Below are 12,350 nucleotides of genomic sequence, written 5' to 3'. Positions count from 1 at the left end.
GAATTTTCTGTTCATCAAAGAATCCTGAATACAATGTATCATGGTTTCCACAAGAATAATAAAATCAGCATAACTGTTTTTAATTATAATACGAAATGTTTCTTGAGCAGCTAATCAGCATTAGAATTAGAATGAGAATGATTTCTGAAAGATCATGTGACACTGAAGACTGGAGTAATGATGCTGAAAATTCAACTTCATCATTACAGGAATAAATGACATTTTTAAAGGTGCCCTAGAACTTTTTTTTAAAAGATGTAATATAAGTCTAATGTGTCCCCTGAATGTGTCTGTGAAGTTTCAGCTCAAAATACCCCATAGATTTGTTTTAATTAATTTTTTTAACTGCCTGTTTTGGGGCATAATTAGAAATGAGCCGATTCAGGGTGTGTGGCCCTTTAATTCTCGTGCTCCACACCCCAAGAGCTCGCGCTTGCCTTAAACAACATTAAAAAAGTTCAAACAGCTAATATAACCCTCAAAATGGATCTTTACAAAGTGTTTGTACTTACGCGATTAGACATGCTGCATGACGGTGTTTATTTTGATGTTTACATTTGATTCTGATTGAGTTTGAGGCTATGCTCCGTGGCTAACGGCTAATGCTACACTGTTGGAGAGATTTATAAAAGTTGTGCTTATGCATTATACAGACTGCAAGTGTTTAAAAAAAATGAAAATAATGACAGTTTTGTCTCCGTTAATACAGTAATAAACAATGGTAACTTTAACCACATTCAACAGTACATTAGCAACATGCTAACGAAACATTTAGAAAGACAATTTACAAATATCACTAAAAATATCATGTAATCATGAATCATGTCAGTTATTATCGCTCCATCTGCCATTTTTCACTATTGTTCTTGCTTGCTTACCTAGTCTGATGATTCAGCTGTGCACAACCAGACGTTAATACTGGCTGCCCTTGTGTAATGCATTGAACATGGGCTGGCATATGCAAATATTGGGGACGTACACCCTGACTGTTACGTAACAGTCGGTGTTATGTTGAGATTCGCCTGTTCTTCGGAGGTCTTTTAAACAAATGAGATTTATATAAGGAGGAAACAATGGAGTTTGAGACTCACTGTATGTCATTTCCATGTACTGAACTCTTGTTATTCAACTATTCCAAGATAAATTTAATTTTTGAATCTAGGGCACCTTTAAAATATATTGAAATAGAAAACAGTTGCTTTAAATTGTAATAATAATTCACAATATTACTGTTCTTACCACATTTTTGATCATATAAATACAGCCTTGAAGAGACAAAAATCTTACTGACCCCAAACTTTTGAACTATAAAAACCTCACTGCTTTACTCTTTTTCATCAGTTCATGCCACACAGAGCACGTGCCTTGAGCGCTGACTGTATGACCCCTCACGGTACCATCTTACACCAGACGCTGGATTTCGACGAGTTCATCCCACCCATCCCTCCTCCTCCCTACTACCCCCCAGAGTACACCTGCACACCTATAATGGAGGGCCAGAGGTAAACCCGCGCACACACACATACAGACACAAAGCTTGCATCCCAGCTGGCTTGAAATGACCTAATATTTGCACTATATCTGAGAAACCGTTTGATCTCAGATTTCTTGGCTGCAAATTCTGTACTCTGAAAAATAGAGGATTGAGAGTTTGTGAATAGATTCACAGATATTTATGAAATTGTCCCATGGAATGAGTATGCAAAACATCCATTGTTTTAATGGGAATTCAGGCCTACCCACTGCCATGATGTATAAGTGCAGGTCTCAATGCAAACTGCTCTGACAATCCATATTATGGAGCGGCAGTGTCCCTGGCCTGGTGTAAATCCACCATTGATTTCTCTGTCTCGCACTGTGAGACACTCTGCCCACCATCCCATCATAAAAAACGTGCTGATGAGGCTGTTTAGCCCACGGCCACACTAATGTGTCAACAAAGCAGTAAATACATAGAGAGCAAGAGCAGCCCTATATACACACAGGGTGCTTCAAAGCACAATCACTGTCAGGATGTGGTAATACACAAGAAAAGTATGAAAAGAGACACATTTCTCCCCTCAAATATGAGAGAGGGAGTTTGGTTAATTAAAATAATGGGAGATATAATTCTCTGAGATGAAGAGGAAATCTTTCATTTTCCACAGTTCCTAAATGGCCTCACATATTTTTTGCAGCTATCATCTCCATTCTCCACAGGCAAATTTGTTGAAGCATTGATGCAGTGTTATAATCATGTTTTACCATCGTCTCTGTCCATTAGAGGGTTGCATCTGGACTTTCCGCACTCTCCCTTCAGTGCTATTTATGGGGTGCCTATTAACAGCCCTGGGGCTCTGTATCCATCTGAGCTGCCACCACCCTACGAATCTGTCGTAGGACAGACACCTGCCAGCCAGGTAAGAGCTGACACTTTTCTACACACTACTGTAATGAGTATTTGGCATGTTTATAGAATAGAAGTCATTTTGTGTGGCTACAAAGAATTTATTTTGATGTTCTGAAGGAGTCATTTATCAAAGAGTTTCTGTGAACAACTGCAATTTGTAATATGTGACCTTTACTGTAATAAAACACCTGTCATATTTGAGCTGAGAGGTTTTCATCAAGTTGACCCCAAGTTGATCTTAGAGGACACAAAATTTCTCACATTTAAAAAAAGTGCACAGTTTCATTCCATTTTTGATGTCACTGCCACATCAGCAATGTGATTTCCATGAGAAAAATCTAAAGTTAATTGTATTTATTTATATATATATATATATATGAAGAGTTTCGTTGCAAAACGAGATAAATCCGTTTTTAACATTTTTGTCAAAACATGTTTATTATTATGTTATCATGTTATTATTTTGTTTTATGGTGCTACTTAGCTGTATTTTTTAAGTTATGAAGGTTTAAATCAAAACAAACCAACTGCAGTTGAATTGATATTAATTGGAATGCACAACCAAAAAACAAGATTTTTGAAAAATTAAAAAAATGGATTTATCTCGTTTTGCAACGAAACTCTTCATATATATATATATATATATATATATATATATATATATATATATATATATATATATATATATATATATATATATATCTATATCTATATCTCGCACCATATGACATTTTACAATCTAAACTAACCTAAATAAAATCAATAAATTTTAATTCAGAAATTAAAATGTTGTACTTGTGAAGTGTAACATTTCCTGGTTACTCCTAGATTTTACTAGTAGTTTGCAGGTTTTTCAGTCTTAAAGTAATGCATACCACTAATTCAGCAATGTTCCTCCTCTTTAGTTACATTCATTTGTCTGTGTAAAGCTGGGCTGCCAAAAGGTCCTTCAGTGCACTTGAGGCGCTGAAAGAAATGAATACAAGTGCCTTTATATAATGGATTATAATTTTCTCTGGAACACATCAGCAATACAGGCAGGAATTTCTTTCCATTTAAAAGAAATGGGCTTTCTTACAGTGAGAGCAGGGCCTGTTTGAACAATGATTTTTCATCAAATTTCACTTCTTCACCTGATGAAAGGGAAAAAGAGCTCTCCTTTTTGCAAAGAGATGCACAAAGGACCACCAAACCTTTCAAATCCAGCGACTGAGCCTGTGATTACGCGTTATTTTGAAGATTTGTTTGCTACCTAAAGGAATCTGCGATTAAAAAAAGGATAAAATCCCAAGAGGATTCCTTGATTTTAGACCTTTCACTTGTGAAGCTATTGATAACCATCTGCAAACAAAGCAGTAGGGACATTTAAATCATTGAGCCCTTTTTTTACCTGAAGCACAAGACTAAGAAGCTTTGAAAGGGAAACAGCAATACTAGAGACAGGAACAAATATTTTTAAATTGATATAGTCAGCTTCTTTTTTTTTTTTTTTCTTTCTCCACAGCTACTGAGTATAGCCTGAAGCTTATTTTCATATTTTTTATAGAAGTCCAGCTGTGCTGTGGACTGACGCTCTCTGTATATATGATACATTTTCTCTTAAGTCTTTTATGTGTTTTGGATCAATCATGTTAGGATATTTTTAAATGGAAACCACACAATGTGCAATCATAATAATGCAGACGTTTGAAGAGCAAATCTGATCTTAGAGAGCCCCCTGCTGGTCATAGGATGCCATAGTCGTTTTAAAGCACTGCTGTGATGCCAGATGTCAGGCTGCAGCAGGCTCCTCGGTGCCAGATGTTTTGGTGTCTGATTCTCCTCCTTTTGCAGTTGTTTGTTATCGTCTTCGAAGTAAGACCGTTTTTAATTACCATCCTTTCCAGACGGTTACACTCAAAACTAAAAGCTTGTGTTTTTTAAACATGTTATTGATCAATTTGTTAGAAATTTTGAGTAAAATGTAGCTCTCTCTTTTTTTTCTCTCTCATCCAGATCACCACCAGTCTTGAGCAACAGGTCACTGAGTCCAGTCTGTGTGAAAGGAACACCACAGCTGGCCTTAGCACTCAGGGTGAGGAGGCTTCAATGATAACACAAAGTCACAGGTTTTCCCTTCTCTAGTGTATCTGTGTATTTGCTGTTTTATACCAAAAAAAAAAAAATTGTTTAAAGAGCTAGTTCACCCAAAAATGAAATTTCTGTCTTTAAGTACTTGCAAGACCTGCAAGACCTTGGTTCATCTTCGGAACACAAATGAAGATATTTTTGGTGAAATCCAAGAGTGTTTTTTTTTTTTTTTTAATCTCCCTTAGAAAGCAATGTAATTACCACATTCAATGTCCAGAAAAGTAGTTAAAACATCAATAATATAGTCAATGTGACTACAGTGGTTCAACCTTAATGATATGAAGCGACGAGAATACTTTTTGTGCACTTAAACAAAAATAACAACTTTATTCAACAATTTCTTCTCTACCCTGTCAGTCTCCTACGCAGTTGATGCAGTGAATGCAGTGCAGCACTTCCGTGGAATAAATTCTAAATTATATTTTTAAATATCAAAATAGATACAGCTATTTAAAAAAAATTATATTACTGTTTTTACTGTATATTTAATCACATTTTTTAAATTTTTGTCCCAAATATACATTTCGGACCATAATAGTATTTATACTAATCGATGTTTGTCACTGACATTTAGATTTTTTCCTTAAATGCTTAAAAAGAGTTAGTGTTCTGACTTAGAACACGGAAGCGCTGCACTGTGTAGGAGAAAGACAGGATAGAGAGGAAATTGTTGAATAAATTTGTTATTTTTGTTTTCTTTTTGTGTACAAAAGTATTCTCATCACTTCATAAAATTAAGGCTGAACTGTGCCGAGTGTTTGAACAATGTCTTTAGCACCTTTCTGGACCTTGAAAGTGGTGGTTAAATTGCTGTCTATGGACAAGTCATGTACCGCTTGGATTTCATCAAAAATATCTTAATTTGTGTTCCAAAGATGAACGAAGATCTTAGGGGTGTGGAACGACATGAGGGTGAGTAATTAATGACAGAAATTTCATTTTTGGGTGAACTAACCCTTTAAATATTCCATTACCTCCATATTGCATCTGTAATCTTCACAACATAGACTGTACTTTGGTACTGCATTTTATTTAAGGACCTCTACTAGTGTTTAAAAGTTTGGGGTTGGTAAGATTTGTAATGTTTTTGAAAGAAGTCTCTTATTCTTCCCAGTTCAGCATTTATTTGATCAAAAATACAATAAAAAAAAAAAACTTCTGAAATTTCAGCTTTGCCGTCACAGGAATAAATTACTTTTTTAAATATATTAAAATAGTAAACAGCTATTTGAAATGAAAAATTATTTCACAATATTTACTGTTTTACTGTATTTTTGATCAAATAACTGCAGCTTTGGTGCATAAGCAAAAGAGACTAAATTCAAAAACATTAAAAAACGTACTTTTGAATGGTGTGATCATTTTTCTTTATTCATTATGTTATACATCTGCTGACAAAACACTTACTTATCTAATTGATCAACCTTCAGTTATGGTCTGTATATAAAGATGATATGTTGTTTCTGTTTCCACAGCCTCTGTTGATAGTGCTTCCCTTATGGTGTCCGAGACTGCAGACATCCCTGATCACAGTTGTTCCTCTGAAGACCTGTGTTCTCTAGAGGTACAGGGCTCTGAATCCTCTCCGTATGGCACTTTGCGCATCGTACCTACTGATGGCAGCTGCACAAGCCTGGAACACAGCACCCACTCTTCCCTGAGGCGGCAGACCCCTGCTGGACTGGACCGCAGCGAGTCCTCTGTCACGCAGGATTCAAAGCCCCACTCTCCACAGTTGTCACCCGATGCTGTTAACGTACCCGAGAAGGAGGAGATTACAGGCGTTAAACCCATGTCTCGCACACAGCACAGAGAACGAGCCAATAAGAAGCTTACCCTTCTTTTCCCTCCAAGCACTGCATCCCAATGTGCTTCCAACTCAGCAGTGACCTCCACTGCCGGGGCATCTTCTGCCCTGACCCCCTCCACCTGCACCTCCCCGTCACCCACCGCTCAGCTGCGGGGAACCCGGCTATGCTTCAGCGTCTGGTCCCCATCATCCTCTTCCTCACAGCCCCATGCTACCTCTGCCCTCTTCAACTCCAGTCAACGTGAGCGGCCCCGTACACTCCGTGCCACCAAAGGGTATCGGAAGCTGGCAAGGATTGTGCGTTCCACTAGTGAACCCATATCCTGTACTTCCATATCTAGAAGTACGTGAGACTTTATTCTTTCTTTGATTTAGATCTATAGGGCTTTTCACACTGAAAATGGTTAATCATTCATTCTAAACTCTGGGTTAACAGAATCATAGCTTAACTTTTTCCATGTTTCACATTGTACATTTATAAATCCCAGGTTAACTCTTTTTATTTGTGGGGTCAGTATCACTGCTCGGACAAACACATAAATAGCATCTGTTGGGTATTTATACACTACCGTTCTAATGTTTGGAGTCAGCAATATTTTTTCTAAGAAATTAATACTTTTATTAAACCAGGACGTATTAAATTGATCAAAGTGATATTTATAATTTTACAAAGTATTTCTGTTTCAAATAATTGTTCTTTTGAACTTTCTATTCATCAAAGAATCATGGAAAAATATTGTATCAAGGTTTCCACAAAAATATTAAAGGGTTAGTTCACCCAAAAATGAAAATTCTGTCATTAATTACTTACCCTCATGTCGTGCGACACCCGTAAGACCTTTGTTCATCTTCAGAACACAAATTAAGATATTTATGTTGAAATCTGATGGCTCAGAAAGGCCTTCATAGCCAGCAATGTCATTTCCTCTCTCAAGAGCCTTAAAAGGTACTAAAGACGTCGTTACAAAGTCCATCTCTTTACGGTGGTTCTACAATCATTTTATGAAGCGACGAGAATAATTTTTGTGCACAAAAAAAACTAAATAACGACTTATATAGACATGGGCTGTTTTCAAAACACTGCTTCATGAAGCTTCGAAGCGTTACGAATCAGTGTATCGATTCATGATTCATATCGCTAAAGTCATGTGATTTCAGCAGTTTGGCGGTTTGACACGCGATCCAACTCATGAATCGATACGATGATTCATAACGCTTCGAAGCTTCAGGAAGCAGTGTTTTGAAATCGCCATCAATATATAAGTCGTTATTTCGTTTTTGTTTTTTTTTTTGCATACAAAAACTATTCTCGTCGCTTCATAAAATGATTGTAGAACCACTGTAGTGAGATGGACTTTGTAACGACGTCTTTAGTACCTTTTATGGGTCTTGAGAGAGGAAATGACATTGCTGGCTATGGAGGCCTTTCTGAGCCATCGGATGTCAACATAAATATCTCAATTTGTTCCGAAGATGGATGAAGGTCTTACGGGTGTCGAACGACATGACGGTAAGTAATTAATGACAGAATTTTCATTTTTGGGTGAACTAACCCTTTAAGCAGCACGTTTTTTTCAACATTAATGATATAAACAAATGTTCTTTGAGCAGCAAATCATCATATTACAATGATTTCTGAAGGATCATGTGACACTGAAGACTGGAGTAACAACTGCTGATTTAGCTTTGACATCACAGGAATAAATTATATTTTTAAATATATTCAAATAGAAACAGCTATTTAAAAAATAATATTATTGTTTTTACTGTATTTTTAATGGCATATTTGAATTGTTGATTTTGTCCCAAAAATACATTTCGGACAACAATAGTATTTATACTTTTTTAGCTCAATCGATGTTTGTCACTGACATTTAGGTTTTTTCCTTAAATGCTTAAAAAAACCCTGAAAGTTTTAGTGACTGAACAAGGGCATGAATATTTAATGAGGCAAGCGCTGTTCAGTTTATGACTGATTAGCTGTTACATGCTAACACCACATCATTTCACACTGTTGACCTTTCGCAATGTGAGCTTAACCCTGCAAAAGTGAGGCTGGTACTGCTTCGGGTTAAAAGCAGTTCAAAACCACAAGTGGGAAATGTTGCTTTGCCTGGGGTTTTAAAGTCCCCCTGTAGTCAATAATTTTATCCCTTAAACTCATCTTTGATCACCAAAATGACATATTTTTTAAATGTTTTTATCCCTCTGAAAAAAATGTATTCATGCCTTAAAATAGCTTGAATGTAACTCTACCCCCTTGCCTTATTTAATATATGCGGATCAATGAATATGCAAATTAGCCCCGCCTCCACCCGCTCACGCCAGCTCAGAGATCCACTCGTTCAACTTACTGAGGTAAACGCTGCACAATGGTATCGCTCTTTACAACGTCGGAACACATAACAGTACTTAATATGATTAGCCTTTTGCTTGACTACGTTATCAAACAGCTAATAATAATGTGCTAATGTCACACAAACCATGTTCCCATTCGCCATGTCAGAGTCAGACATCTGCCTTCTAACAATCAATATCCTTACAAAGGCTTTGAACAACTCAGAACGTCAAGGCATGTAGTTCATCATAACATCGTAATATACATCATACACCCGCCATATTGCTAAATCTACACGATTTTTCATATCAACAGAAAAATATACCGGGATAACCTGGCTTCTCTCAAGACTCCCCTGCTAGTTCACTGTTAATGATATGCTAAAGCCTGCCAGCACGTTGACATGATTGGGGTAGTTTGGTATAAGGTAGTTTGTGATGTCACAGACACCAGCGATTTCAAACCGTGGGTTTTTTGAGGGTTTGTCCTTTTTTCACTGCGGTTTTAAGGAGAAAATACTCGCAGTGGTGTTGATGTGAATATTCACATAGTTTGTCTTAAAGCATATTAAAAACACAACATAGACATATAAACAACATTAAAAACTTGATTTTCACCACAGGGTGTCTTTAAAAGATGATAAAACGTATTTAAGCTCAGTATGAAAACCTCATATGTAACATGCTGAGGTGTCATTGCTTTTTATGAACTTTATATCAAACGGCATCATATTAAGTAAGTCATTAATAGCCTATGAGCAATCTGGAAAACTAAGCATGTGACTTGACTTGCAGGTGACCGTTGTGCTCCTGCTTCTAACCATCCACCTGACGACTCCCCACAGACTCCCTGTGATCAAGGTTTCACACCCACCTCCTCTGTTTTCTGTTATCAATAAATAAAAAATGTGGTTATTAGAATGAACATACTAATGCACTGCTCTTCACAGCATGCATAGAGCTCTCTGAAAGCACCCGACCACCTTCTGCCAAACACAGCAGCCAAGGGGGCAAGAAGCAGAAGGACAGTGGAAAGGTGGACATCCAACTCAAACCTCACATCCCTCACTCAATGTCTACAGAACGGCCGCAATCTCTCGCAGACCTCAAAACTTACAAAGACACCAAAGTGCTGGTGGCCAAGTTTCTGGAGCACTCGAGCTGCAGTCTACCTCCAGAGGTCCAGCAGGTGGTCAACAGCATTAAATGTGTTATTAAATCTGATGAGAAACACATGGAGGAGGCCATATTCAGTGCCAATATCATTGATCAGGTGAATTTTTTTTTTTTTTTTTTGACATTTTTGCCTTTATTATGATAGGAGAGTAAGCAGACAGGAAGTGAAATGGGAGAGAGAGAGGGAGGTGGGATCGGGAAAGGTCCTCGAGCTGGGACTTGAACTCAGGTCACCCGAAGCACAACAGCACTACAGTTGTAAGAAAAAGTATGTGAACCAGTTGCAGAATCTGTGTAAATGTGAAAAATTTTAACAAAATAAGAGAGATCATACAAAATGCATGTTATTTTTTGTTTATTACTGTCCTGAGTAAGATATTTTACTTAAAAGATGTTTACATATAGTCCACAAGAAAAAAAGAAGCTGAATTTATTCAAATGGCCCCATTCAAAAGTATGTGAACCATTGGTTCTTAATACTGTGTGTTACCTGGATGATCTACGTTCTTGAGTCCCTTGTTTGTCCTGAGCAGTTAAACTGAGCTCTGTTCTTCAGAAAAATCCTCCAGATCCTGCAGATTCTTTAGTTTTTAAGCATTTTTTGCATATTTGAACCCTTTCCAGCAGTGACTATGATTTTGAGATCCATCTTTTCACACTGAGGACAACTGAGGGACTCAAACACAACTATTAAAAAAAGTTCAAACATTCACCAACATGCTCCAGAAGGAAACAGGATGAACAGGATGAAGATGTCCAAATGTTTCTTATTGTATTGAAATATCATTGCTTTTCATTTAGTACTGCCCTCTGGAAGCAACAGGAGATACTTGCATGTTTCCTGGAAGAAAAAATAAGTACAATTTACCTTGATATTCAAATTCAAAAGTTTTCATCCAGGTAACAAAACACAGTATTAAGAACCAATGGTTCACATACATTTGAATGGGGCCATTTGAATAAATTCAGCTTCTTCTTTTTTCTTGTGGACTATATGTAAACATCTTTTATGTAAAATATCTTACTCAGGACAGTACTAAACAAAAAAATAACATGCATTTTGTATGATCTATCTTTTTTTTTTTTTTTTTTTTTTCACAGATTCTGTAAGTAGTTCACATACTTTTTCTTACAACTGTATGTTGGCGCTGCCCACAAGGCTATTGGCGGCAACAAATTTGGCATATTTTTGTGTAAAATTTTTGAAAGTGAAATCACAAATGATTTACATTAAGGATGTTTGTTTTACTCATATCCTTCACACAGTTGATGACACAGTCACAGAAGATCACGAGGAAGCACGCTCACGAAGATCTGCATTTACAGAGCTGCGGAGCTTTGAGTTCCCCATCCTCATCCTTGCGCCGTCCACCCAGAGGATCCAGTCAGACAGATGTCCCTGACACCCTGGGTCATCAATCTCCATGCCAGCCTCAAAGTCTCATTAGTGTATGCAGAGAAACTACACTTTGACCCTCTGGACTAAAAACTCCCTTTTCCTCATAAACCTCTGAATATGTGCCAAGGCCGAGTCCTAACTCTCATCAGCAGAAAACTGTAGCTCTTGAAAAACAAACAAACAAACAGCGAGTTAACATGGAGTTGACACTCCCACTCCCTCATAATAAAGATACTCAAAAAACACCTGCAGGGGTGCATATTTTTATTTCATTGTCAGAAAAAAATAAAATATTTGTTGAAGTGTTGAATTTGCTACTCTGATAAATAGAAGAGTGGGTCTTTAATGGACTGTAGAAGATGACATGGATTTACCTCTTCACTAAACTTTTTTTTTTTTTTTTATGAGAATTAACATTGAAATGCACAGCTTCTGCAAACATTTTGTGAAATATTGGACATACTGTACTTGGTCATTATGTGCCACTGCAGGATAGAGACCTTTATGAAGCTGGATTATTCAACTTACCTCAGTGTGTAATTATTATTTTCAGTGTTGCAAAATAAAAAAAATGTGTCTGTTTGTATTTTTCTTTCTATATTGATCGCTATTTTAACCCCCTCAAGTAATTTTTGGAATTTTGGATTTTATAAACAGTACTCCGACAGGGTCTTGAGTGTTCATGTGTGCTTAGATTTTTTGTAATATACCCCTAACAAAGAGCAGGCTTATTACAGGTTTATCCCAGTGCGAAATCCTTGTTTTTGGAGTAGCTTAGTCTCTCTCTCTCTCTCTATCTCTGTCTGTGTCTCTGTCTGTGTGTGTGTCTGTGTGCGTGCGTGCGTGCGCTGTGTTCAAAGTTTTTCTTCAGGTTCCTTATCCATTCTAAGTGCCTTTAGTAAACTACACAGGGAAGCAACAACTAGTTTATATAATCTGCAGATCTGATTTACTGTGGATCAATGAAACAAGGACATAATTTTAAGATATATGCTCATTTATATATCACCAAATTGTCTCTAAACAGACACCTCTGATTGTTTATATATTAAAATCAACCTCAGGCATCAAATGAATGCATTAATTTAAAAAAAAGACATCATGAGCAA

The 12,350-nt window shown here is 36.9% G+C and overlaps 1 protein-coding gene across 3 annotated transcripts in view; it reads left to right on the top strand.

Annotated features, from left to right (window-relative positions):
* The window catches only part of fam189a1 (family with sequence similarity 189 member A1), a 70,194-nt gene extending 58,445 nt beyond the window's left edge, over positions 1 to 11,749 (top strand). For all 3 annotated transcript variants that reach the window (XM_067400802.1, XM_067400801.1, XM_067400800.1), the window contains 7 exons: positions 1,342 to 1,502; positions 2,264 to 2,399; positions 4,385 to 4,463; positions 5,995 to 6,672; positions 9,462 to 9,527; positions 9,617 to 9,939; positions 11,109 to 11,749. In XM_067400802.1, the coding sequence (XP_067256903.1) occupies positions 1,342 to 1,502; positions 2,264 to 2,399; positions 4,385 to 4,463; positions 5,995 to 6,672; positions 9,462 to 9,527; positions 9,617 to 9,939; positions 11,109 to 11,315 (1,650 nt within the window). In that variant the 3' untranslated portion in view covers positions 11,316 to 11,749. The remainder of the gene's footprint in view (positions 1 to 1,341; positions 1,503 to 2,263; positions 2,400 to 4,384; positions 4,464 to 5,994; positions 6,673 to 9,461; positions 9,528 to 9,616; positions 9,940 to 11,108) is intronic.
* The last annotated feature ends 601 nt before the right edge of the window (positions 11,750 to 12,350 follow it).

Source organism: Chanodichthys erythropterus, chromosome 11 (assembly GCF_024489055.1).
Source record: "Chanodichthys erythropterus isolate Z2021 chromosome 11, ASM2448905v1, whole genome shotgun sequence".
Taxonomy (NCBI): Eukaryota; Metazoa; Chordata; class Actinopteri; order Cypriniformes; family Xenocyprididae; genus Chanodichthys; species Chanodichthys erythropterus.
This window is presented reverse-complemented; position numbering and strand designations above follow the sequence as displayed.